The sequence below is a fragment of the Aptenodytes patagonicus genome, chromosome 2 (assembly GCF_965638725.1).
Source record: "Aptenodytes patagonicus chromosome 2, bAptPat1.pri.cur, whole genome shotgun sequence".
NCBI lineage: Eukaryota > Metazoa > Chordata > Aves > Sphenisciformes > Spheniscidae > Aptenodytes > Aptenodytes patagonicus.
The window spans coordinates 131907735-131933307 of NC_134950.1; the positions used below are offsets into that span (position 1 = coordinate 131907735).

A 25573-nucleotide genomic window follows, 5' to 3' on the forward strand; every position below is an offset into this window, starting at 1 on the left:
ATTATAACCTGTCATAATGTTATTTACATTTTGAAGAATTTTGATTGTTTCGTCCTTTCTTTGCTATGTGGAAAGAAAAGCATCAAGCTAGCAAGTGCATTCAGAAGAAGATTTTCCCTGGTAAATGTGACCTCTGTCTGATGTCTTAGAGCAGATCATAAATAATTTGTTTAAGAGACATGCACCCAAACATCACTCAGAGCGCCCCGCTGTATCTGCTGGAAGGCTCCTCACTTGTCCTTCACATTTGGCATGGAACTGAGTTTGAGGAGTTAGTTCAACACGAAGTCAATCTGGAGGGTCTCAAAGAGCAAAGCTTCATTACGTTCCAGGCTCAAGCCAACACAGTGCTGTTAAATGGCAGTTCAAGTGACACCGGTTAATGACACTGCCTTCTGACACAGTCTGCTGTTCTAGTATCTGTAGGGTTTGGAGCATGTCAGCACTGGCCCAGGATTAAAGCACAGCCTCTTAACAGAAAGTAAATCAAAACCCTGGAGAAGTATCAGTCCTTCATAGGCAAGTACTAATATGAGAGATTGTGAGGGATGTTTATGAGCTTACCAGTTTTGTTCCAGAGAGAAAAGTGCTGAATTTTAAAATGTCTGTTTATAAGGGACAGGAACCAATCCATCACTGTTCTCTGAGACAGAAGAACCTACCATTTGTTTCCAACAGACATAGTTTCAGACCTCCAAGTATGTGAAAGTTTACCAAATAATTACACATGTAGTACAGGAAGTCCTTTTCACAAGAGGCAATTTAAAGGAACATTGGTTCAGTATTAACTTGGATATGGGGATCTTTATATAGAAACTATTCTTTTTTGATGGGCAATTTATCAGGTTATGAAAGTAGAGAAACTAAGGTCATTCCACACTTGCTTTTGCTTAAGGGCAGCACTATGGAAATGCAGAAGGTTGCTTCCCCAGCTAGCTGAGATTCAGAAGCAATTTAGGTGCTTTCTCACAGCATAGATCCTCAGCTAATAAGCCCTGCAGACTCATACCAGCTCTGCGAAAAGTTAGCTCGCAGGGTTCTGCACATCACGGCAGAAATATGTGCAAAGGTAGCCAATTATACGGAAGAAACATAAGTCTGCCTGGTTTTATTAACTTCATCTTCATACTGATACTGCTAAACTTGAGCCAGCTGCTAAAGAGACATTCAGGTGGGTCTCAGAAATACGTTGCTCAATATCCTGGTTTTTAAATCACTTCTTGTCTTGGAGGCAACATCACAAAAACCTCTCGGCTCTGACCCGCATCTAGTAAGTTTATGCTTAAGCATGCTGGCTCCGCTAAGCCAAAGCAAATAAATCCTTCTCTGAGCTACCCGTACAGGGCTGGTTGGGTTGTCCTTACGGTGCATTTTCTAACATGACTTCTGCTATCTGTAATATCTTGCTATGTCCTTCACCAGTATTCCAGTACATCTCTGCCCCTCCCGTGTGGATTATGGAAGGGATGTGGAAAGATGACATTTTTATCCCCCATTCTTCTAAACACCACCGGCATTCTGCCACTGAAATGACACGCCAGCTCTCGGCTTTCATAGGTAGCCTGTAGATAACCGTACATATTTACAAAATGCCCAGAAGTTATGGCATCATGGTAACAGAAAAATGAAAGCTAGTCTTTTGAGAGCTCTTTGGATGGGATCACAGGACATGTCCCTGCCGCAGCCATCAGGCAACGCTGGCAGTTGTGAGATTCACTTACACTTATGCTGCCTGACATCTCCCAGACAAATATTATGTAGAAGACTCATTAAACACAGTTCAAAGCCACCTTTTCACTGTGATTATTGCAAGCACCATGAGCAAGGAAGGAAAAATACAAAAATACGGGAATAAAAACTTACAGGATATAGTTGCTAGTATAATTTTAGTTATTGTGTGAAATAAATAGCACCTTTAAAGGCTTAATTAGACTGACTTCTTCCATCCCTCCTGTAACAGTGAATGCAATTGTTACAAGGATGCATTTCATTATAAAGATCATTTGCAGTGGGGGAGGGAGAGGAGAAAGTTGACTTAGTTGCTCATTATTTAGGGGCTGATATATTGCCCAATATAGATCTGCATGCAGTACTTGTAAAATGTATGCAAGACAGTACTGAATTCTTGGTTTATGTGTCATGTGATGAGATGAAAGGTTATGACATTTTTGTAAGGATAAAATGAAATGGAAATTATTCTGCTGCCCTGGGTTGAATTGAAATACTTTATCATTTGCTGAGGTAGTAAGTGCATTAAATGAGTTCTCTTATGCATGGGACATAAATAAAATAATCCATAGTTTATAAACCCAGTGTGATTAGAAATGCTATAAGTAAAAAAGGCCACATCAAACACAGCCCCCTGAGTCTAAGGGGATTGCCCCTTTGGTTAAAGAATAATGATGTAAAATAACCTATAAAAACAGCTTATAAATAAAGAACATTAACAAATTTATTAAACTGAATACAGGAATGGTTACTGGAAAACAAATATTTGTTATATAGCATAACTTTCAGACTCTTGCTTCTGGTCATGCTATATATACATGTAGGAAGAATAAAAGTGTAATTCTTCATGCCCCATGAATTTAAACCACCTCTTTGTCCCTTGAGGGTAACTCTTAAGGTCAAAAACACACAGTTCAGCTGAGAGAGAGCTACTGTCTTTCTACAACAACTGTGCCAATCCTGAAAGTCCGGCTGTGGTAGGCACCTACAAACCCTTTCATCCTGGCAGTCTGAAGGAAAAGGATATTAAAATGATGAAGCTTATGCACCCCATCATTACCTAAATGAACACCTCTCTCTGCAAGTTTCAGCAAATTCCTGTCACAGTGCTTACTTCCATCAGCTTCTTGCTTTCTTCCATTTGTGGGGTGAACATCTCCCTGCTGCTGATGGCTGCTGACAATCCATCCTTTCCTTCCCAGCATCTCTTAGGCAGTGATTTCTCTTCTGATGTCAGCTTTAGAAGAATAAAACCTTGGCAGAAGCTAAATTTTGGCATGACTGAGTTGTTACTTTCCCCATTATTTCCGTAAAGATCTTTGGTATTATTATGTGAGAGGAAATGGCCTCAAGTTGCGGCAGGGGAGGTTTAGATTGGATGTAAGGAAAAATTTCTTTACTGAAAGAGTGGTGAAACATTGGAACAGGCTGCCCAGGGAAGTGGTGGAGTCCCCATCCCTGGAGGTATTTAAAAGACGAGTAGATGAGGCGCTTAGGGACATGGTTTAGTGGGCATGGTGGTGTTGGGTTGATGGTTGGACTCGATGATCTTAGAGGTCTTTTCCAACCTCAATGATTCTATGATTCTATGATTCTATAGCTGAACCTTACCATAGTTACTGTTTTGCTTATTATTATATTCTTCAAGATCTACCTTTAATTTAAATCATTATAGCTATATTGTAACCAACCAGGTGAGCAGGGGCATATATGATACGTTTCTTTTGCTCTTCACACTTTGTTCAGCCTTTCATGTTCAGAATACATGTCATCTTTAGAGGAAGGGCACAAAGTTACTTGAATGATCCCAGACAACTGTTTTCACTGAAGAGGACTGCAGTAAGTAGATGGACCGGGTGACAGGGCAAAGTCCCCACCTTCAGAACAGAGCAGCAGCATGACTCAAAACTGTACAGAGGTAGCAAACAGAAAATCAGTACATTTATCAAAACTGCACAAGGCATTCAAAAGTGCAGGGAACAAAATTAAGGCAAACAGAGGAAAATGGCTTTCCTTCAACATGTGTTTCTAATTATTTTTATTAATGTGAATGCAACCACACTTCACAGCTTGGGTTGACTTGCTTTTCAGTTATAATCCTGGCACAAATCCAGCACTACTGTCAGTAATCCACTCCTAAGGACTTCTGAATAAGTGGTACAAATATGTCTCAGGGCTCACAGTATCTTTTTAGTAGTAGTAGTAGTAGTAGTAGTAGTAGTAGTAGTAGTTTTAGTTTAAGTCAAAGCTAGCGTAAATTACAATCTCTTCTACTAAGCAAATTCATTCATTTCTGACATCCAACTTCTCAGGCAATAAAAGAGAAATTGCAGTCATCTTACGCAAAACCCAAATACACTCTGTGGATACTTCAAAAGTCTTTAATAGCATAACACTGATTTTAGGAGTACTGCCCCATCTCCTCATGGCACGTTTGACACTAATATGTTCTTCTATTACAGAAATGCCATAGGTTAGAAATAAAAGTTTGTAATTAACAGAAAGAATATAGTTAATAGACTGAGATTTCTTAAATGAAGGAATAAACACAGGGTAATCATAGAAGTCTCAAAAAATTTAAAAAAAAAAAATTGTACAGTACCTGTGAGTAATTAACACAAAATAGTTAGGATGATACAGTGAGGTTTATAAATCACCCCCACTCCTTCTTCCCTGCCTCCTGGAGAAGGCACTTCAAGTAAGTGTCTTTGCTATATCAAAACCTCTATCCTTAAAGAGAACTGAAAAGTCCTATAGTTGTAGTCAGGATCCGTAATTTCTTTGTGTATGCTACTTGAAAATTGAAAGAGCTTGTTTCAAACAGCGTATTCCTTCCTAATAAAGAGTAGTCTTTAGTTTCGATGCTTTAGCTTTTCTTCCAGGTTAGAATAGCTGTAGGAAATATACTATTTACTGAGCAGCAGTCACAATAATTACGTTAGTAACGTGTATTGCATGTATGTATTATCTCCTGCATCAGTATCAATTGTCTTCATTGATGTTCAGTTCATCTCAGAAGAAACCAAAACTATCCAAGACTTAAATCATGGGTACTCTGTAGATTTTAATCTGAAATAAATTGCAACATCCTTTTTTTCTGAATGGCAGCACAATTTCACCAGCTTTATAGCACAGCAAAGTGTGGATGTTTTTTAATTGAGAAATGTAAACTAACCTCTTGCATGCAATTACTTTAACTGATAATTGTCCAGTATATTGCTATTTACATAGACAAAATTTGCACAGACTAAAATCAACGCACACCCTCAGTACAAGTTATTCAGTTATGGTTAAATATCAATTAACCAGGTGAATATTTAAACAATTTAATGTTGATGTACCTGATTCAAAATGTAGAAGTTGTCTGAGGAGTTAATGTACATTCTTTGACCCTCCATCTTTCAAGAATAAAGTAGGCAGCAGTAGCCTTTTATAATAAAGTCTTTATAGTGGAAAAGAGCATAAAATGCAACAGGGTATACTTCTCTTACAGAAATAACCAGATGCATAATGCTTTAACATCACATGAGTTTCTCCACACAGGTCAAACACTAAAGCTAACTGGAATGAGATAATTTATATGCTTAATTGTTTCCATAGGTCCTCACCCTAAGCAATTAGGTTGACAGCCCAGTAGAAACTAAAAACTGCAACAGTGTTTTTCATACAGATAAGGAAAACACTAAACAATGATCAATTAAAGGAAAATACATAGTGATATATTCTGAAGTATTCATTAACACAGGTTGAGATAACATCACAATTCTATACTGGAGAAAATGATCTCATAGAAAGCTTTAAAAACGGCTTTCACAGTTTGTTGTCATTTATTCTATATATGACATGCATCACAGAAAATCCCTTAAGAATGTTTTAAATGGGATTTCAGGCATTTATGGATGTTTGCTTTCAAAACTCTCAATCTGTCCAGGTTTTTATGTAGCATTTACCACAATGGTATTTGAGTAAATCATTCTGCTTGTAAAATCAGAAACAGTTTTAATGAGTTCAGCCATACAAGGAGTAGAAAACCTTACATCTTCGAAAGCTCTACATGATCTACAAGAACTGTCTTTTACACAACCATAGCAATTTTAAGGTGTAATGTCTGCAATCTATTGCAGTATGAAGCAAGTGTTTCGATTGTAAGGAAGTGAAAATGTATCGTTTCCCCTTAGGAAAGGTTTCAATTTCTTATGGCTATTAAGTTTGTCACTTTTGCAGAACAAATTCTCATTTGCTTGTCACTTCACACCAGAGTAATTTTTCTATTTCTAGTGAATGTGAACAGCAACAGGAAGAGAGCAATTCTGCAGGAGGAGAGAGAGGAAAAAACTTGCTTTGAACTTTAATAAAAATATGTTGCTTGGAGATGCTCAGAGGCTGGTGGTCCTAGAAGGTGTTCACAGTCGCGGGTAAAGAGTTTTAGTGAGCAGAATGCAGATGGGGGAATATGGAGCACATGAAACCATAGCTACTACACAGATGTTGTTTGTCTTAGCAATGATCAGCACTGTACATTCATGTAAGGAGTGTGGGATGGTACAGTCTATCACCACCATCAGGGCCAAAATTTCTCCAAAAAAATTAGCTCTGGATAGGAGGAGCATGCTCTGACCACCTGCCATGGGAGGCACAGTGTCTGTACTCTTTTATATTCTCTTTGAAAGCTCAGGATGACTGGGAATACACTCTTGTCCCGGTACACCTTGGCACTGATGCAGACATAAGGTATACGTTAAGCATGATTTGCTTATCATGTGTAAATTAGAGTTCATAGTTAAGAGTTGATCTTGTCTTTGAGCAAGGAATGGACAAAATTACTTCATGACCCTACCAACCTCATTTTCTGTACGTCTGCGCTTCTGTGCATTGCTGTAAGTTGATGGTTGGTGACTTTTTACCACATATTTCTCTGATGTCACAAGCATTACCACACATTAAATGTTGATAAAGTGTTGGTGCTCCACACGATGCATGAATTAGAAGTATATACTATATAAATACATAATTTATATTAAAATAAATGTTTTAAAGAATGCAGTACTTCACGAAGAATTTAATACTTCAGATTTTTAAGATCCTTAAATTCTTTAACACTCAAATGTTGCTGAGTGATGCTTTTAATATAATGCGTAATTGTTACAATAAGAGTTGACATTCACAATGAGATAGATAAATGAAAGTTAGGTTTCTTAGTGGTGTTGCCTTCATAAACACTTAGATCACAAACTCTATTGTTTGAGAAGGAAATTTAACTCCTCTCATTTGTATTTTTAATGCTGGAAAGAAAATGCAGTATTTGGAAACATCCTGAGCTGCATTATTAAACTGCAATATCACTATGCCATACAGTGTAGTCTTTCTAGAAAGGCCACAAACCACTGTTAAGTTCTAGATTTTCTGTCTAATTTTAAGGAGAGAGCATGTTTTCCTGCTCAAAGTCCAATCAAGTTCAGGTAGGAAAGAAGTATTTGTTGTGACAAGAGAGAAAAATTGATTATCAGAAACTAAATTCCCAGTCCATCCTTCCAGCTCTCTAATGTTAGTGAAAAAGCAGTCTTGCTATCGCTGTTATACTGTGCAGGAAATGTTGGAAGTATTTTCTGTAAACCCTGATTTCATAAAAACGATCACACAAAAGGACTGGAATATGAGTCCAGAGAGTTGACTGTGCCTTGACATCTATGGGAACCTTGGGATTTTTTTGCTTTCCTTTTTTGGAAAAATAAGGAGGTGTGAAGTAATACACTCAGTTCCCCCCTTACTGCTGCCTACCTTGGCAATGAGAAGGTACTTTTGCATTCTGAGTTTGAGCTGTCTTCTCAGTAGTGGAAAGCAAGGGTGAAAAAAGTCGATTTCACATGATCCTGGCACTGTCGATTGTTCACAAGTCATTGATTGGGAACTAGTAGTAGAAAGGCAGCATTCCTAATAAAGCTTGCCGCTATTTCGAGTTAGCTCCTCTCAGCAGGAGCCATCTTCCTGGAAAGGCCCCACAGAGACCGGCTTAAAATAGAAATCATGAGGAGAGAGATGCACTGCAAAAAGGCAGCGGTACAGGAGAAAACAAAGAACCTCAGAGAACAAGGACATTAAAGTTATTCCCGGGTTCAGTTTTCTCCACCTCCACCTGATTTTGTGTCAGTATAAAGTTAAGTCCGTGTTGTGCCTTCATCCTGCAGGGCAGTAGCTCTGCCTGTCTCCCGCTTCTCCGGTGGAAGGGAAGAGGTGCAGTCTGTCTTCCAGATGGACGGGCATGAAGGGATGCCTGAGACGACCTTGTCTACAGGACACTAGTTTTCCCACTCATTTGACGCAGCTCTGGGTGGGTTTCTTGCAGAATCTGTGTTGAATGCATGCGAAATTTTCAGCGAAAGTTAGTTTACTTAATAAGCCTCTAAAATAATTAGGCCAAGCCTAACAGCTTTTCCACATTCAGAGAGGAAAGTTTTGAACAGCCCCTTTCCCTGGCTAGGGAACTCAGCAGTGACTGCACACACCATCATGCAATATGTAGCAGTTCAGTCATCAAAGAACATAAGCCTTCTCTAATTTTCCTGCTAGGAGCTGCTGTGGGTTATTTTCCTCTTTCATCTCTATACAGAGGATGATAGCATGTCTTCAGTTTAAATTTTAGAAATTAAGTTAGGGAGAGGAAATAGAAATCTTGATGTTTTAAAAAATACTTCTACAGTGAGTTTGCATGTGAACTTATTTACAATTTGGGATAACTGTAAGGGCAAGAAATGAAAAATACATTTCATCTTAATTCTTAGCTGTTTCAACTAGCCTGTTGCTACCCGAGTCACTACTTGATACATTGTTTTTCTATTTTTTGTAGAAAAGAAGAACAGGAATACAATCGTTTGCATGTTATTCCTCTGTGGTTACAGTTGGCTTTAAAGCATATCAAGGCAGCTGATCACAGTCTTGCTGAAGAAGTAGTTATTGATTTACTGATCTAGTATCTATCAAACTTAAATGAATCTGCTCATTTGACAATAAGTACCCAAAATTATTCTAATCAATTATATAAAAGGCACCCCTTGGGTTGTGAGTCTTGTTTGAGGGCAGCCATAACAGTGGATAACATTGCTGACTTCTGAAGAGAACAACTGGTTTTACAGCTCCAGTATTTCTGAGTCTTAGTCAAGAGTACAGTTAGGGTATGACAGTTCATTTTGTGAAACTTAGAGGTTTGTTAGTACTACATTGAAACAAATCCAGAATCATATAATGGCTGTCTGGGATCTCCTACATCTCACAGCGGTCCTCCGACCAGCAGGTGACAGGTTGCAAAATTCACCTTTTGTTTTCCTCTGGTAAGAACTGAAACAAAAATATTTTCTTTTTCTGCAGAAAGCATTTGGCATCAGCTAAATGAAATCTTGATGAAAGAAAACAACAAAAAAAGGTAGCCAGAAATATTTGACCTTAGCCTTAGTCTCCTAAGTACCATAGGATTTTGTTAACTTTTGGATGACAACAACTATCCCAATAAGATAGATATTTATAGTGTAGACTCAAACTGGACTGGGTTTTGAACAATGTAGAAATCATATAATCAATTTTTTTTGATTCATTGTATCAATGTTTGTTTTACAGGTAGGAAGGTGTTTTCAGTTCCTAATTGATATCTGCATTTCAAAAAGATGTTTATTGTTTTATAAAAATATATTACTTAAAGCTGTGAGGTACTGATACAGAGCATCAGATAAGGAAAAAAAGTCAATATATAGCCAATTCATTTATATACATAAAGCGCTTCTCTCAAAATATAGTAACATCTATGAAGGAAGAACAATTAAATGCTTAATGTAAAAGTCCTTCAGCTGAGCGATATCTTATCTAATATCATGGTTCCTAGCACTCTTAACAGAGTTAGTGTTTTTAAAAGTATTTACAATTACAAGGGTATCTTCTGAGATACAGAAGGGTAAAATAAAAAGCTCTTGTCTGCGCTTAAGAGCTTAGTTTCCCAGTTCTTCTCAGCAACTGACTGCCCCATGAGGTCCCCCCAGCAGTGGGAAGAGGCTTGGATGAAAGTCCCTCAGGGAAGGACTGCTGAGCCCTGGCACAGCTGTTCACGGTGGTGCAGCTGCGGAGGTATGTACCGAGTCGCTTGCCGTCCCTCCTCTTCTTCCCACCTCTGCTTCCAGTCCACATGGATTGCGAAGGGTGGTCCCAGCAGGAGGATGTGATTGAGGAGGCACTCATGCAAAATCACATTGCCCGTATGTTTCACTTGTCTAAGGAACTACTTTTTTTTTAACTCCTCTCTACTCATTAGCCAGGGAAAAAGAATGAGGACTGATAAATTTGGACTCCATATTTAGCACTTATTTGGTGGATAATAAACTCTGCATTCAAAAGGGATGAGGGTAGTAGATTAGAAGCCATTTGCAGTTCAAGGGCATATTTAGAAGAAAGATCCATTGCCAATTCCACGTGGAAACCTTCATTCTGTTTCATTGTACTAGAGAAAGACATCCCAGTTTACGACCTTGGGTCACAACTGTTACTTACTGGGGGGGGAGAGTGGCTGATTACAGCGATTTGCATCTTGGGGCATTTTTCTGGTTAAGTGGAAGTGTGCTCTTTGAGTCTAAAGTTGTGTCTTAGCAAACTCTGAGTGGAAATTTTTCCAAAATACATTCTAGTGATTTTAACTGATTAAAAATAATAGACCCTATATAGCCAAGACATATGTCATACTGTACTTTAAAGATACTGCAAATTGAAGGAAAAATGTGAGAAATTCAACAGTTAGGTATTAGAAAATTTTGTTATATTTTGTAAAGCAAATATGTGATGGTATGAACATTTTTATTGATCTTTACTGCTGGCTAACTATCATTGTTCCATTCATAAGTTCTTAGACATTTCTCAATGTACTGGCTCTTCAAACACAGTTACAGCTGGATTTGTAGCAATGACAGATTCTTTTCCATTTTTTTGAAATACTGACTTATAAAACATCTCTAAAGAACAGAAATAATAGTAGATTATTTCCACATCACATGGAATGCTTTTCAGCTTTTGTTGTCTCACTCTTATTTTCCTGATTTTTTAGTTTTCCCTCATTTGGTCTTCAGCAGGTTGGAGGTTTGTTTTGAATTATTTTCTTGGTCCATCTGCTTAGTCAGTATGCATACCTTATTTTTTTTATGTATGGGTTTAATTTATGTGGGGATCAAACACTGTAGAAATGCTTTTCTTTCAAATGCTGCGAAATGGAAGAGACAGTTGAATTCAGTGATCAGGCTGTCATTAAGCATTGCTTTCCTGCCTGTGAAGACTTTGGACTTCTGATGTTTCAAGTTCTGAACATTTTAAAAGTAGGAAATCATGCATTGTTTGTTAAACAGTGGAAATCAGGATCTAAAGTATTATTTTATAAGTAAATATTAATATCTTTTATTTACCAAATTGAGACACTAGACAATTTAGATGTAAAATGTAAAAAAGCAAATAAAATGTTGAATTAATTATGCTTTCTCTCAATTCATGATGCTCCATATTTGCGGAAAGATCTAGTTTTATATTATTTCTAGCCTTCATAATGCAGTGTCTTTCTGACGTAAGATTTATGCTAGACATTGTTCAATTGTACTATGTTTGACTTTTTGCAGGACACTGCCGCTGTAATATGGTAAATAATGGGTGCTAAATAATGTAAACATGGATCTCCTTGTTCAGATAGGCTGCTAACACAAAGCTGAGTTATCCTACCCCCACTGTTGCTCTTGACCTTGATCACACCACATTTCATGGACTCTTATCATCTATTGCCTTTCGTGGCTCTAGCCTCTTTCGTGTCTTCTACTTTTCAGATTGCTTCTTTAGCGGTTCATTTAGTGGTTAGGCTTGGATCCTTTCTCCTCTTTGCCCTTTTCATGCTTCTTTTATCCCCTTTACTGATTCCTGGCCTCCACACAATTTCAAACTTCTGTGTTTATATGTGGGTTTTAAATCCACCTCTCTACTTTTAATCTTTCTTCTTGTCCAGTCTCCCACATCTCATTCTTTTGCTATTTATTCTGTAAACACAAAACTTACGCCAAATTGCTCAATGCTTTTACTTGAAACCATGTTGCGTCAAATTTGGCAGTGTCATCGTATTCATCCTTGTCAGCATAATCTGTGACAACAGTTTTGGCTTTTCACTGGTTTGGGATGTTTTTAAAAACAAACAAATGCAATGCAGGTGTGGATTAATGGTACAATGCTCTAATTGTGAAGCACCTGGGGTACAGATATTCATGAGCAGCAAAGCATTGTTCCCAAATGAGTGTCACTGAGGGATTTGGGCTCAGCTCTATGTAGAACAGGAGGGGCACAAAAGAGTAACCTTTCATTTTCAGTTGACAGACACCACCTCATTCTGTAAATCTGTCACTGGGAATCATTGCTGTTTTCTTAAAGAATTGAGGAGGAAGGTAGGAGCTAGGAGGCTGGAGAGGGACCTGACATAGTTTAAAGAGTCTGCAGAGCTATTGGAGCTATAGTTTCTCTGGGCTGTTTGGACTGCAGCATCGCCTGGGATTTCCCTGACACAGGCAAGACCACCACAGCTCCAGCTCTGATGTGTTAGCCAGCCTCCAGCCCTGACTCCTGCAAACACCTTATACCAGATTATTGAAATGCATCTGTGGAGGACAGCACTGTAGATATGGAAGGCAGGTGTCTTCTGAAGTGACGGTACTGCACTGCTCTTTCTGTCAAATAATTTTGCTCAGCCCTGGGTCTTTTACCTAAAAGAAGGGATTGGAAAGGGAACGAAACTTTCAGTCTTTTTATAACGAAGAGCGTTCTAGCATCTGCAGTGGCCACAGGAACAAGATGAAGATTGCTGAGCTCCTACCCTAACCCTTTCTGCAAGCTGCAGCAGATCCCTGTAAATGTTCTTGAATGCTTTCCAAAGCATTTGCCAGCTGAGACATATGTAACTCCGTTAGCCAGAGAGGCCTGTGTTTTCTTCTAGGGGTCAGTAGTAGCCTGAGTCCATTGGTACACTGGGGCAGTAGAAGTCCTGCAGCAGCACAGCGTTGCTGGAGGCCTCCTGGCAGCAGTGCCGGGCTTGGGCTGGCCTCACCTCCACAGCTAATAAGGTTGTCAGCCTCTAGGTCTGCGTGTGAAATTGTGTTTGCAGGTCATGGGATTTTGTTGTGAGAGCATAAGTCAGCAGTAAGTTGGCAGCACATTAGAGATTATTTAGGGAATATTCTGTCCTTACCTTTTTTTTCTTTTGATGTTGCAGGAAATATTCAGGAAGTCATATTACAAGAACACTTGGAAAAAGAAGATGAAATTCTGGTTTCCTTGGCTGGTTTGAAGCAGGTATAACTATTGCTTAATTTAACCTTCTTGTATCCCTCAGTGCTATTAATCCTTTCTTTTTTTTTTTCTCCTTTTTTATTCTTTTTGTATACTGCTGTTTTGTCTTGTAGCTGTTTTACTAATACTAATGCATCAAGCATTGGGGCGTACTTTTATTTTAAAAGGTAGAACTCAGCTATAAAGAGTTCAAATGACTTGCATGGTGTTTGCTCCCTGAAAAGTTCTGGAGGCCTCAAGACAGAACTGAGGCACCAAGTTCTGGACTTAAGCCTCACCATCATTTTTCTTAATGCAAAGTGTACATGCTAGGCAATAATCATGCCTATGTCCCCATTATTTAAATGTGATGACACTTGAATGTTATTGAATTACAAGAAAAAATACTACATACATAAAATAAGAATGCCGCTGAGCATCTGTAGCTCTGATTATACTGTCCTCTGCTCCCTCAAAATACGTTTTATCAGGAATGATGTGACATATGTTAAATCTATAATGAGGTAGGGAATAATCTTAGCAGTTTCTCTTTAGATTTCTTGGATACGTGTTTTCCAGACTCTGATACAATCACATTTCACTGATATTTATATCTATAGCCAATATAGGTATGAATATTGACTTGCTTCCTCTCTTCAAAGCAAATATTTGGGGGAAATGGTGTATGAAAGCATGCTGCACAGAGCTTTAGAAAATTTAGAATTTCTCCAAATTTCTAACCTACATTCTTTCCCCTCCCATCTAACAACAGATCAAGGACATCTTGAAAGGTTCCCTGCGTTTCAACCAGAGCCAGCTGGAAGCTGAAGAAAATGAGCAAATCACGATAGCCGATGATCATTACTGTTCCAACAGTCAGAACAAGGGGACAGGTGATGTCCTAAAGGGACCTGTTATGACAAAACAACAGTTCATCTCAGGACGACAGGTAAGATAAAAATATCTCAAACAGGTCATCGGTGGAATTAGTCTGATATTTTTTGGAGACTTACTTTAGCATGTCCAGACATTATGTGGGAACACACCAGCATTCCTGGTGCGTATGGAGCCATGGTTAAAAGTTTCTCTCTAGCTACTGTCCTAATCCCATCAATTATTTTTATTGTAGCCTTATGGTCAACACACAGATATTTAAGTCTAAGTGTTACACCGTGTTTGGGGAGGTTCTTCTTTCAGATTGTTGAATCACAGGATCATGGATTAATTTCCTACAAAAGCATGTAAAAACTGGAGGTAAATGTTCCTGTATCAGTTGATTATTCTCATTGTCCTTGTCCTCCAGAATCCCATTATGTAAGAGCTGATTATCTGCATTGCAGTGTATCCATGGCCAGTGCCAAAAAAAAAAATAGCGGGGAGGTTGCTTTTACTTTCTACTCCATTGTATTGACTTTCTCCTTGAAATCAGTAAACAATGTTTTCATGTACAAAGCATACAGTCACAGGACAAGTTCACACACAGGAAGAGGTATTTTCCTTTCATGTTAAAAGGTCCCTCGCTGTCTAAGACTCAGTCTGACTCAAATGTGATCCTAAAAACAAGTACTTTTGTATATGCACATGTCTATATCATTTTCAATATTAGAGTTCTAAAGTTCAGTCTGTGACCCCAATACTGATACTCACACTCATAAATCCAGCAGTAGCACTAACACCTCAGAGTCCAACTGAGTCTGCAATCAGTTTACCCTTGACAAATTTAGTTAGGAACTAGAGGAAATATTTATTCATTTTCAAATAGTAACACAGGGTTGTTTTGATTTATTACACATAATCCCCTTGAGTTAGCATACGCTGTTAAAAATCGTATTTAATTGTATTTCAGTATTAGAAGCAATAGTGAGATTATTTTTCTTTACTTAGTAACGGCAGGTTCAAAGAGCAAAGCTTTGCTAGAAAGCTTTCATTGCTGCTTTGGCTGTTGTCATTACAATCACTACTTTCTGCCATAATAAAGGCATAGGTTAAACTGATGTAGCACATTGGAGTGTTCATATAATGACCTATTTTTGCCCTTTATCTCCCAGCATTTTATACAAAGTATCTTGCTTTCTTGCCAAAATGGCAAATACTACTTTTTTGATTATTTTTACTTGGATTTGTTGTAGAAACTGGAAGGTAGAATGCTATATGAGATAACAACGTGCTGTATGAGTGTGTGCAGGCCCTACTCATGCTGGAGAAGCCCTTACTCAGATGCTGGTCTAAACCATGTGTCACTGAGCGGAGGCGCTGGGGCGTTGTGCTTCGAGTATTGGGAGTGGAGCAGGTGAAGCCTGGTCTGCGCAGGTTTCTTTCCAATGGAAATTTGCAGGGCGATGTGTAATGAGGTCTCACCCAGTGTGTAGTCAAAGTATACATCCAGCCACAGGAGCTGAGAGGTGTCCGTGGGTCCCACAGTTTCCATGTACTCCATGAGGCTGCTAGTAAGCCAACTACGAGCAACATGAGTAGAGGTTGTACAAGCTGAGCTCCTGCAGAGCATTAAGTAGGCTTCAGCACTGTATGGTCTATGTTTGGAGGTGCAGTACATTCATACGGATTAGCCTCCTCTCCTCTTATCTTCTGGAAGTTCCAATTATGATAATGAGCAGCAGCCCCTATGACAGAAAGAAAAAGAAGAGAATTAGAAATGGCAGTCCAGGAGGACTGTTAGTATCCCGACGGTCTGTGCAGTTTCCAAGCCCATCGTCTTCAACCACGATGTCTAAAATCAAACAAAAAGAGGAGAGCTTTGGAGCCCTCTTAATAAAACACGGGAAAATAAACCTGCTGAATTTAGTGGGCTGTGACATTCGACTGTTAATTGATGGGGTCAATTGTTGGCCCAAAGTGGGCCGCAGCCCAGGCAGGCTTTTAGCTCTGCTGAAGAAAATGGGCTGCACTGATGCCCTGGGTCAAGCTGGGAGTACTTACTGAGAGCTGCAGGGGGATTAAAAATTCCAACCACTTCTAGACCATTTAATGCATTTCTTGCTAAATAAATTTTACTGTATTTACATTTTTTGTGACTTTGGTAATGCATGTAATTCTGTTTGATGTGACTTACACTGTAGAGATTTTTCTGTGATGGAATTATAGGGATATTTTCTAGGACAGCTGGAAAAGTTACAGGTGTAGCTATCGTGTACTTGAGATTAAAATCTGGTCTTTTGTGCTTGGTTGTTATATAAGTATAAATTATTTATCATCTTTACTTTTTTTAAAAGTGCTCTTCCTCTTTTTTGCCTCAAAATCCCTTTCTGGAAAGTGAGAATAAGGATACAGCCCTTCTTTGGAAAGGAAAGCTGCAAAATTAAAAATGCAAAAAAATTAAGATAAAGGCTCGAAGAAATAGAGCATTTTTTGGAATGTTTGGCTTTGGTAGCAGCGTGCAGTTGACAAACAGAAGGCTTCTGTTGCTAAATAATGAATGATAATTAACACATTATCTTGCCTTTATGTCTGTTCAAAGAAGGAGGCAAAATGAGCTGCTGTTCTTCTAAGCTTTCTTGAATTGTATCCTTACAGTTAGTTTTAACTCATTCACAGTATGAAGGCAATTGAAATAAGCCTGGTCCTAGTAGCTGATATTCATCAGGAAAAAAATGTATGGAGAAGCCATATGGCAACAGGCGTAAGGTTGTTAACTTTCAAAGCTACTGGAAGTATAATTCTGTCATTTTTCATTTATTCAGTAGTGACAGCAGATGGGAGAAAACACAGTTCACGTCAGCATGAGTTTCCTGAAACAGAAACAGGCAGAAGAAGAAGGGAGGAGGTATTTTACCTCTGGAAATATCAGTACCAAAATACCAATGTATGCCAGGGATAGGCAAACATTTATGGGAGGCCCTTTTATAGCATTTTGGAGTCAGTATCTATGCTTTGCTGCTTCTCTGATACTTCAGTGAGCTATAGGTCTCTTTAACTGAACCAAAAAGTGTGGGTAGAATGAAAAGTAGTGTTGCAAAGCACAACAGGTAACGACAAGAAACTGGGGTGAGTAGTTTTCTTTCCTTTCCCTTTATTAAAGGGCAGGATGCTTTTTTTAACTGCGCAAGAGCACATTTTTGAAAGCAGAATTTAGGAAATTGCAACACCAGCACAAAGTATGTATGACAGAGGGACCTTGATGGGGCTCGCTGCCAAAAGGAAGACACCCCGTTAGCATCCTTGGCGGTGCCAGCGAGGAAAATACCGATCTCGCTGGGCGAGGGTGTCACTAGGTAACATCTGTGTCACCCTACGCAAGGTGGAGCCATCTCGGATTTGAGGGCTGCAAAGACTGAAATAGCGTGATCTTGATAGTTTGGAATAATAAAGTGTATAATTTTGGAAAATTAGACTGTACTGCGTTCCCTGAGAGCTTTTAAATAGAAGTGTGGAAAGAAGCCAGGTGAATTATGCAATGGCAGTTATTTAAAGGAACATATATTTCTGTTGTCCGGCGGGGGAGAGAACAAAATGCTGAAATTTTGAACATGGCATTTAGAGCTCCCAAAAAAGCCTCACCTGGCCCTGTTGTGTGGCTGCACACAGTGCCTACAAAATCAGGCGACTACTAACACGTTGGTGGAGCAGAGCCACGATTGAGCCCTGCCTGTGTCCTCGGCCCTCTGGAGATGGCAGCTGGTTGACTGACAGCTTATGAAGACAGCATTTCAAACAGACCAGATGAAAGCAAAAGGCTAATTAATAACAAATGGTGTCTCAGCTCAGAAGTGCTTCAATAGTGAAGTATCCCTCCTTGTAGGATAGATCTGTTTGTTTTTAACTTCATGGAAAGTGCTTGAAGTTGTTGACATTTGAATTACCCTGGTTCTGCGCAGATCAGGAAGTTTGAGATCAGTTTTGATAGCACTCAGCACAGGATAGTTGTTGATATTTTTAAAAGCAACCTGCTCGGTTTGGTATGAATTTTATTAGGTTATCTAAGGAAAATGAATTAGTATCTAAAAATAATAGATGTAAATTTCTATCAGTTTAACAACTGTCTTACATTGGGACCTTTAAAATTGTAACCAATACTCTGGACTTAAGATGAATGAGAAAGTATTAAAATCGGTTAATTACAAAACAGAATACTATATACTATTATACCTACACAATAATAATATATTATCTATATATATAGGTAATAACTATATATTATATACCTAGATACTATCTAGATAACACACACAAAATTATAAATTATAAAAAGAGGATGTTTTAAAAATCTACTGCAAAGGGAGATATTTGAATCCTCATTCATATAAATTTTGGAAGGGAACAGGTCACAGTTCTGTATTTGAACATATTTTCACATTCAGATGATACTTACCTTGTTTGTGACTTTTAATGATTTGGAACTACTATGTAAATAACAACCAAAGACATCCAGCTCCCTCGTTTCATGTTACAGTCATTCTTAATCACTGGTGGGTTTTGCTCCCTGAGCTACTCTACAGTTCCCTTTCAAGAGAGTTGTTCTGCTTTATAATCAGTAATCAGAGCAATGGAAAATTGTTTTCAGCTGTAATAATAAATTCGGCAAAGTAAGTTTTGCTGGAGGCCATGGATACCGTAACACCAAGTTGTGGCTTGCTGATACTTGTGATGACCTCCATACTCCAATTTTATATACTGTGCTGAGGGTCTAACTTCATCTCATTCAGATTCTTCCTGTTCTTTTTTTTACTGCTTTCTTTTTTTCTCTAATACCTACAATCTCTCTTTTACCCCAAAGTGAATTTACATTTTTTTGTTTGGTGAAAGAGTCACAGCTGAAGGGCTTGTAGTTGACACACATGTTGACACACAGATTTCCCCAGCTGCCCCTCTACTTCTTCTCCTTTTTCTCAGTCTCGCATTAGTGTAATCAAATATATTGGTTTCAATATAACACCACTGCAGGATGCCTGTCCCCATAGGCTGCTTGGCAGGTTGCATTATTATGCTGAAAAAATTTGTGTGACAGCAACTAAGAAAGCAGTCATATTCTTGTCAGAGGAACACAGTGCTAGATAGGAGTTGAATGCATCTCTTGCACAAGAAAACAAAGTGTTGTCTATTTGGGTTGCAACCAAGCTAATAGGCTGCCAGCTGTCAACAAGTGAGAAATCCCACTCTGCTGAATATGGCAGTCTTCTCTTCTAATTACATATAGCTCTGACTCTTGAAAAGCTGGATTTCTCCTGAATATGGCTAGTTGGTATATAAGATTTCCAGTTCGTAGAGAGTTTTCTGGTACGCTGACGTGTAGTCTTAATCCACTACCTGAGTGCTCAGGGACACACATTTCCCAAGGTCTAACCAGGCAGAAGAGGGATTCCCGGACCCTCATTTTCTGGTAGTTAGGAAATACTTGATGACGCTAAGCCTAGAAGCCCTGGGAGCCCTGATCTGCCAAACCTGAACTGGTGCACACTAAACCAGGTCTATGTACGGCTCAGATGCCACAGGTCACGGTTTTACTAGGAAATTTTATATCAAACCATTCTCCTGACAAGCTCCAAAATGCCATTGTACATGCAAACAGGAAAAAAATTCCTCAATACTACTTCATGAATTACTACAGAAAACTAACAGCATTGAGAATATAATTACTGAAAATCTTCATGACTGTAATGTATGTGTTAGATGCCTAGCTGCTGTGATCATGACATGGATGCACTATAATGATGAAACATGTAAGGCTGCTATACCCAATCATGTATTTTTACAGTGTTAGCTTTTATGCTTTTGTAGATAACAAATAAACTATTTCATCCAAAGTTAATACCCACTTTATTTTTTACTTCTTGATTTGGGCATTGCTACTTCTGGATAATGATTATTCCTTTATCCCATTCCGATATCACTGACGTGCATCATAAACCATGTTAAGTGGCAAAATTGGTACTAACTTTAAGTCCTTTCTGTGCCATTGTCTCACAGACTATGACTGATTCGAGCACTAGTGAGAGCAAGAGTGCTGATGACTATATTATGGTTTCCAAAGAAGAGGAAGGAAGTAGAAGTGCTGTTCCGGAGCCAGCGCAGTCCCATCAGGCACACAAGGAGGCAGCAGTGAAGCCAGAAGCTCCTCCTCGTTCTTCTTTGATATTCTCTGACCCACTGATGGGCTCCATTTCAGCCTCCTCCAGCAACCTGAGCTCCAGCCCTGATGACGACAGTAGTAATAACAGCAAAGATTCTGACTTTGCTATTGTCAGCCCACTGGACATCTAAAGAAACAGGTTGGGAGAGTTTGAGAGGTCGGTCGTTACACCTCAGCTCAAATTCTTACGATTCCACAGGCTGGATAGTTCTTTGGATTAGAAGTACAGAAAATAGATAAAGGTAACCCATTTCAGCTGCCAAAAGCCTAAATTAAAAAAAAAAAAACCCAACCCAAAAACCAAAACCCACAAATTTGCAACTTTTCCAAAAGAATAGACGCCTTTTAATAACTGCCTTAAATAAAGACCCAGTAAAACCCGGTTCTAATATACAGTTATTCTTTGTTATAGAGTTATCTTACTTAGGAGCTTTGTTACTATAGAACTGTTGCTTTCCCAAAACATAGAATAGTATGTGCTAGGTACCATAATGTATTAGGAAATGTGTAGAAACTTGGCATCAGACCTGAAGCAGCAAAGACAAGCTAGATTTAATATCGTCCTTTTGCAAAATATGCTCAACTGGGTTTTCTGAGTAGGAAAGGGTACTGTTTCTTCAGAGACTGTGACTAGAGAAGTAGGGAATGTATTTCAGAAAGATTAAAAGCATCATCCTGGCAGTAAGCTTGTTCTCAGTTGAGGAATCCTGGTTTCTTCATTTTCATCCGGCAGTAGCCTGAGGTGTGTTCAAGGCAGAGGTTTGTGTAGTTGTTCCTCAGCGCTGTCTTACAGGAGAATGTGTGACAAATTCCTTGAGAACGGGGACCTATACAACAGAGCCATATTTCCCTTTGCCTACTTTTTTTCCCCTTGAGAGTTCCCAGTTCACCTCTTTCCCTCTTTGTATCTGTCTACTTTTACTCCCCCTGGCATTTTTATTTTATGAGATGACCACAGTTAAAACAGTACGTGCAAGGGAAATTACAGTATTTCATAGTGTAGACTTGAACCAGTTGAACTAAAACTAGCTTGAGTATGATAACTTACCAGGGAAGGGTGCAAAGTGAAATGAAATGTTCATAATTAAAAGCACTTTATGTCTCATTACTATTATCTTCTATAGACTCTGTTTACATATATTCCTATATGATTTCCACGTTTCTAGTCAAGAAAAACATAATGGTGCGGCAGTGTTAACCAACAGAAAGTTTCTAATTAACTCTAGAACGTGTTCTTCTATGGAAAAGTGTATTTCTTTCCCATCAAGTACATAGTACATCTAATAACAGTTTTTTCAAGTAGATACGGCGGGGGGGAGGAGGCTGCTTGCTGATCCCTTTAAACTCTGTTGGAATCCACAAAAAGAAACTGGTGGTGAGTGGACACCTGCTCTTGTAGGACCTACACAGAACTAGCTTGAGGAAGGAATGCTAGAAAGTCACTCTATTTATAACAACAGCAAAAAAATTTGCGTTATTTCCTTTTAAGATACATATACGTTATACCATGCAACAACTTCATAATTGCATGGCAAAGCTTGTGTTTGTATGGAGTTAAGAAATGGTAGTTATTTGCTGCTTAGTCTGTTATTGTGAGTTAAGTATTGTATTCCAAAGATGAGGTGACATGTAGTTTGCTGGTCTTAGATTTTACAAGGTCTGTGTCAGTGACTGCAATGAAGAGAGAATTGTCATGTAATTACATGGTAGCTGACGTATCCTTACACGCTCAGAAGCCGCCATGTAGCTCTTCTGAGATTATTTGTGCCTTGTAAAATGATAAAATGCTAGAATGTTATGAGCAGGCATAGCATCATACGTCTCTGTGACAGAGCGATATGAACAGTCAGATGACTGTTTAGATGAAAGATCTTAAATGCATAACATTTCAGAGAGGTGTTTATTTTCATTTAGTTTTAAGCTTCATAGAAAATCACTTCGGAATTCAGCATGCATGCCTGTCTTCAGGTTTATTTTATTTCCCTGAGTTTGCATGAATGCCAGGGGATTAGGTGGCTGTTGATTTCTTTAGGTCTTTCAAGCTTTTCTAGCCTTAACCCATTCAGCAAGGCTTGTGCCACACCACCAACAAAGGGGAATCTGTTCAAGAAGTACCTATGGAAAGAGGAAAGAAATATTCTGGGGACAGAGAGAAAAGTTTTATATTCTGTGATACATAAGCCTTCAAAGATTCCAGTACTTTGGCAGGGGAAAATGTTTTTACTTCTTTTTTTATTTTTTTAAGCATCAGTCATTTGATTTCTGTTGTGGTTGTTTGTTTCAGGGATCACATCGCTATTTTCTTGAACAGTCTCATTGCCAATGGAAGAGTGTGATTTGTACAGTTCTTTTATTTTTGTAAGTTAGTTGTATCTTTAATATTGCATATTTTAAAACAGCGCTAAAAGTATATAAAGATTTTGGGAGTTTCTAACAAGTTTTCACTAATCAGTGAATACTGATGAGCTGAATGCCTATCATGCCGTGGTATATGATAAAAATCTTCAGAAGCAGAAAGATGCTTATACAAATAAGATCAGAGCAATTTCCAGTAAATGATCTGCTTTGGTTATACCGTGTCCTTCCACATCTCAAATATGTTGTTTCTGATACTTGATCATAGTGCGGAGATAGTTAAAATTTTGTATATTCATTAAGTCAGAGACTTGTAAGTTAGACAAAATGTCAAGTCATCACCCTGTCTTGCCTTATGTTAAGAATATACCGAGAAAGAAATTGTCATTTAAAATAAAAGATTATTCTTTTTCCCCGAAGATGACCTGCTCTTAATGTTCATGGATAACAATAATCAGATAGAAAAATTATGCACTGCAAATTACTGATGAAAACTAATATGGGATTAAGATATGTATCTGAGACTGTTGTACTCTGTCTCACATCTGTAATTTATGACTGTTTGAAGTCTCTTGCATGTCATGTCAGTGGTATGTACTGCAGAAAGGCAGTATCGTATTTTGACTGGGTATTCATTTAGTCATGGAACTTTGTATCTTTACTCTGGAAGAACATCTAGCCCGCTTTATTAAAGAAAGAATTAACAAATTTTCTGGGCTGTGCTTGTGCTGTTTTCTCAAAAAGGAGGGAAAGCTTTTTGACTAGAATACTGAAAGTATGATTTCTGAGAACAAGGGTGATTAAAAACTTTAAAACTATCTCATTATCTATATAAGCATGGAGATTATTAACATTTAGATCAGTTTTTATATATATGATCCAGGGAATAAAACTGCTTGTTGTTTATCTCACCCAAACAACATAGAACATTTCCTATTTTACCATATTCATTGTGTCTGAAAATAACAAACCAGAATTTAACGTGGTATAACTTTTCTGCAATTTCATGAAACTTGGTATAGTCACATCATTGTGTCTCAGTCACAGTCCCAGTATCTGTACAGTACTTTTCTGAATCTCAATACTTCATTTCACATTCTTATATGTTTCCTGTGATTCTCCAGTATGTTCTCCTCATTAGATGGCACTGAGGCAGCTATTTGAAAGATTAAATTTCAGATTTAAGGTGTACTTGTGCCTGGCAGTTACAATGTTATCTGTTCAAATACAGACACAGTGATCCTAACGTGAACAGATTTCCGAGTTCTGGGTGTCAGCCCTTAAATAATACTTTTGATTTTGTGCTGCATGTGTTGGTCTTGAGTGAATGTCTGTAATGGTTTATTAGACTTGAAAAGGTGCAATTTCATAAAATAAACTTCATTTGGCTACAGAATAGTCATTACACTGTCTCATAAATTGTGCTGTCCTTTTAAGAGTGATTATCTACAGTCTCTGCATTAGTGTTTCCTGTGTCACCGAATCTGCTAGACTCCCAGTTTAGTACCGAGCTAAATTTAGAGATGAAAGAGCATGAAAGAAGGTCATCAGAGAAACGGCAACGTGAAACGTGCACACAGGCAACTTGTTTGCCTGCTGCTCGCAATATATTTAACCACTGAAGGGGTGAGGGAGGTTTTAGATATGTGGGAGGATCCTGCAAGAGGCAAAGTGCATAACCCCAGAAAGACAATGAGCCGGAAGGGATGCAGCGTGAGACTCTCTTAAACTACAGATTCTTTGGGGCAGGAACCATCTTTTTCTCTGAGTTTGTACAGATCTTCTAGCATAATTTGCCGTGATCACAGATGCTTTCAAAATTAGGATAATAATACTAATAATAATATACTCATCATTTCACCAGGTTTTGCTCTTTCAGACAGTGAGCTTAGCTGATAGCAGTAGTATTGTATCAGAGGAATTTGGTCCCATACTGCTGAAATAAGTGCAATTGAAGAGCAGTAGCTTAAATAAACAAACTAAAACAAAACAAAAAAAACCACGCCAGAAACAGGACAACAACGTTGCTGAATACAAAAAGCTGTATTTCTCTCCAGGCATATATGAAGTATAAGAAGTATTTTCTAAAATGGGCTTCAGGTAGCACTTGTGTACCTTGTTTGACTACGCCAGGTAAGTTTGTGCAATCCTATCTTCGTTTTAACTTGCAAAAGCCTAGCTGATGCTGCGATGGAGGAAGCATTAAAATATACCAGCTGCAGAGGGAAGACACTGCGGTTCCATTTTCTATGAATGGTAAGAATTTGATCCTTCAAATCCCACTGATTTAACACTTTCACTATCTTCCATGGTGACAACATGAAAAACCCTGTAATCATTTCCAGAGACCTTATGGGAACTCTGCTGCTTAAGTCACAGAGCTTTGAGGTGAGAAAGTTTTCACAGCTTTGCCTTTCACCATGAGCTTCAGGGACTGTGGCGAGATTAGGTTTGTCTGAATTTTTAACTAGTACAAAGAAGCATTCAAAGATGCTATAAATTATCACGTCAGTATTTGAGACCTTTTGGAATATAAATTGCTACATGGTTTTGAGATGGAAGAAGAGTTGTCACAATATCTCGATTTCCCACCTGCTGTGTTAACTGAATCCAGGGGATGGGGAATATAGCAGCATTTTCAGATCAGCATTAAATTCCCCTTTAAAATAAGAGAAAATATCAAGCAAACAGCTATTAAAAGGCAGATTGTCAGAGGTGTCACATAGCTTGCTGGATAATATATACCTCTGTGCAATACTCGGGAACATGCCTCATTTTTATCCATAAATAGGGGGACTTGCAACAGCCTGGAACACGGCAGAAAATGTGCGTGAATGTGAGCCTGTTCTTCAAAACATTTTTAAAGCTCCAAGGATTAAAATACATCAGAATGCTAAAAAAAAAAATTTAAATACACACAAAGCTTATTTAGGCTTGCAAAGATTATCAGGTCTCAATAAAGTTTCACCTAGTTTAGAAAAATGTTAAATTTTCTTATTAAAATCTGATTACTTACTTTATTGCTTGTTCCACCGTGCAGATTTCCATTTACCACTGACACTGCTGTCTGGATTGCTGCAGTATTTG

The 25573-nt window shown here is 38.4% G+C and overlaps 1 protein-coding gene across 6 annotated transcripts in view; it reads left to right on the forward strand.

The window, feature by feature from the left end:
• The window catches only part of TBC1D5 (TBC1 domain family member 5), a 338077-nt gene extending 314195 nt beyond the window's left edge, over positions 1 to 23882 (forward strand). For all 6 annotated transcript variants that reach the window (XM_076331221.1, XM_076331219.1, XM_076331224.1 and 3 more), the window contains 3 exons: positions 12992 to 13071; positions 13820 to 13996; positions 19969 to 23882. In XM_076331221.1, the coding sequence (XP_076187336.1) occupies positions 12992 to 13071; positions 13820 to 13996; positions 19969 to 20262 (551 nt within the window). In that variant the 3' untranslated portion in view covers positions 20263 to 23882. The remainder of the gene's footprint in view (positions 1 to 12991; positions 13072 to 13819; positions 13997 to 19968) is intronic.
• Positions 23883 to 25573: the final 1691 nt, after the last annotated feature.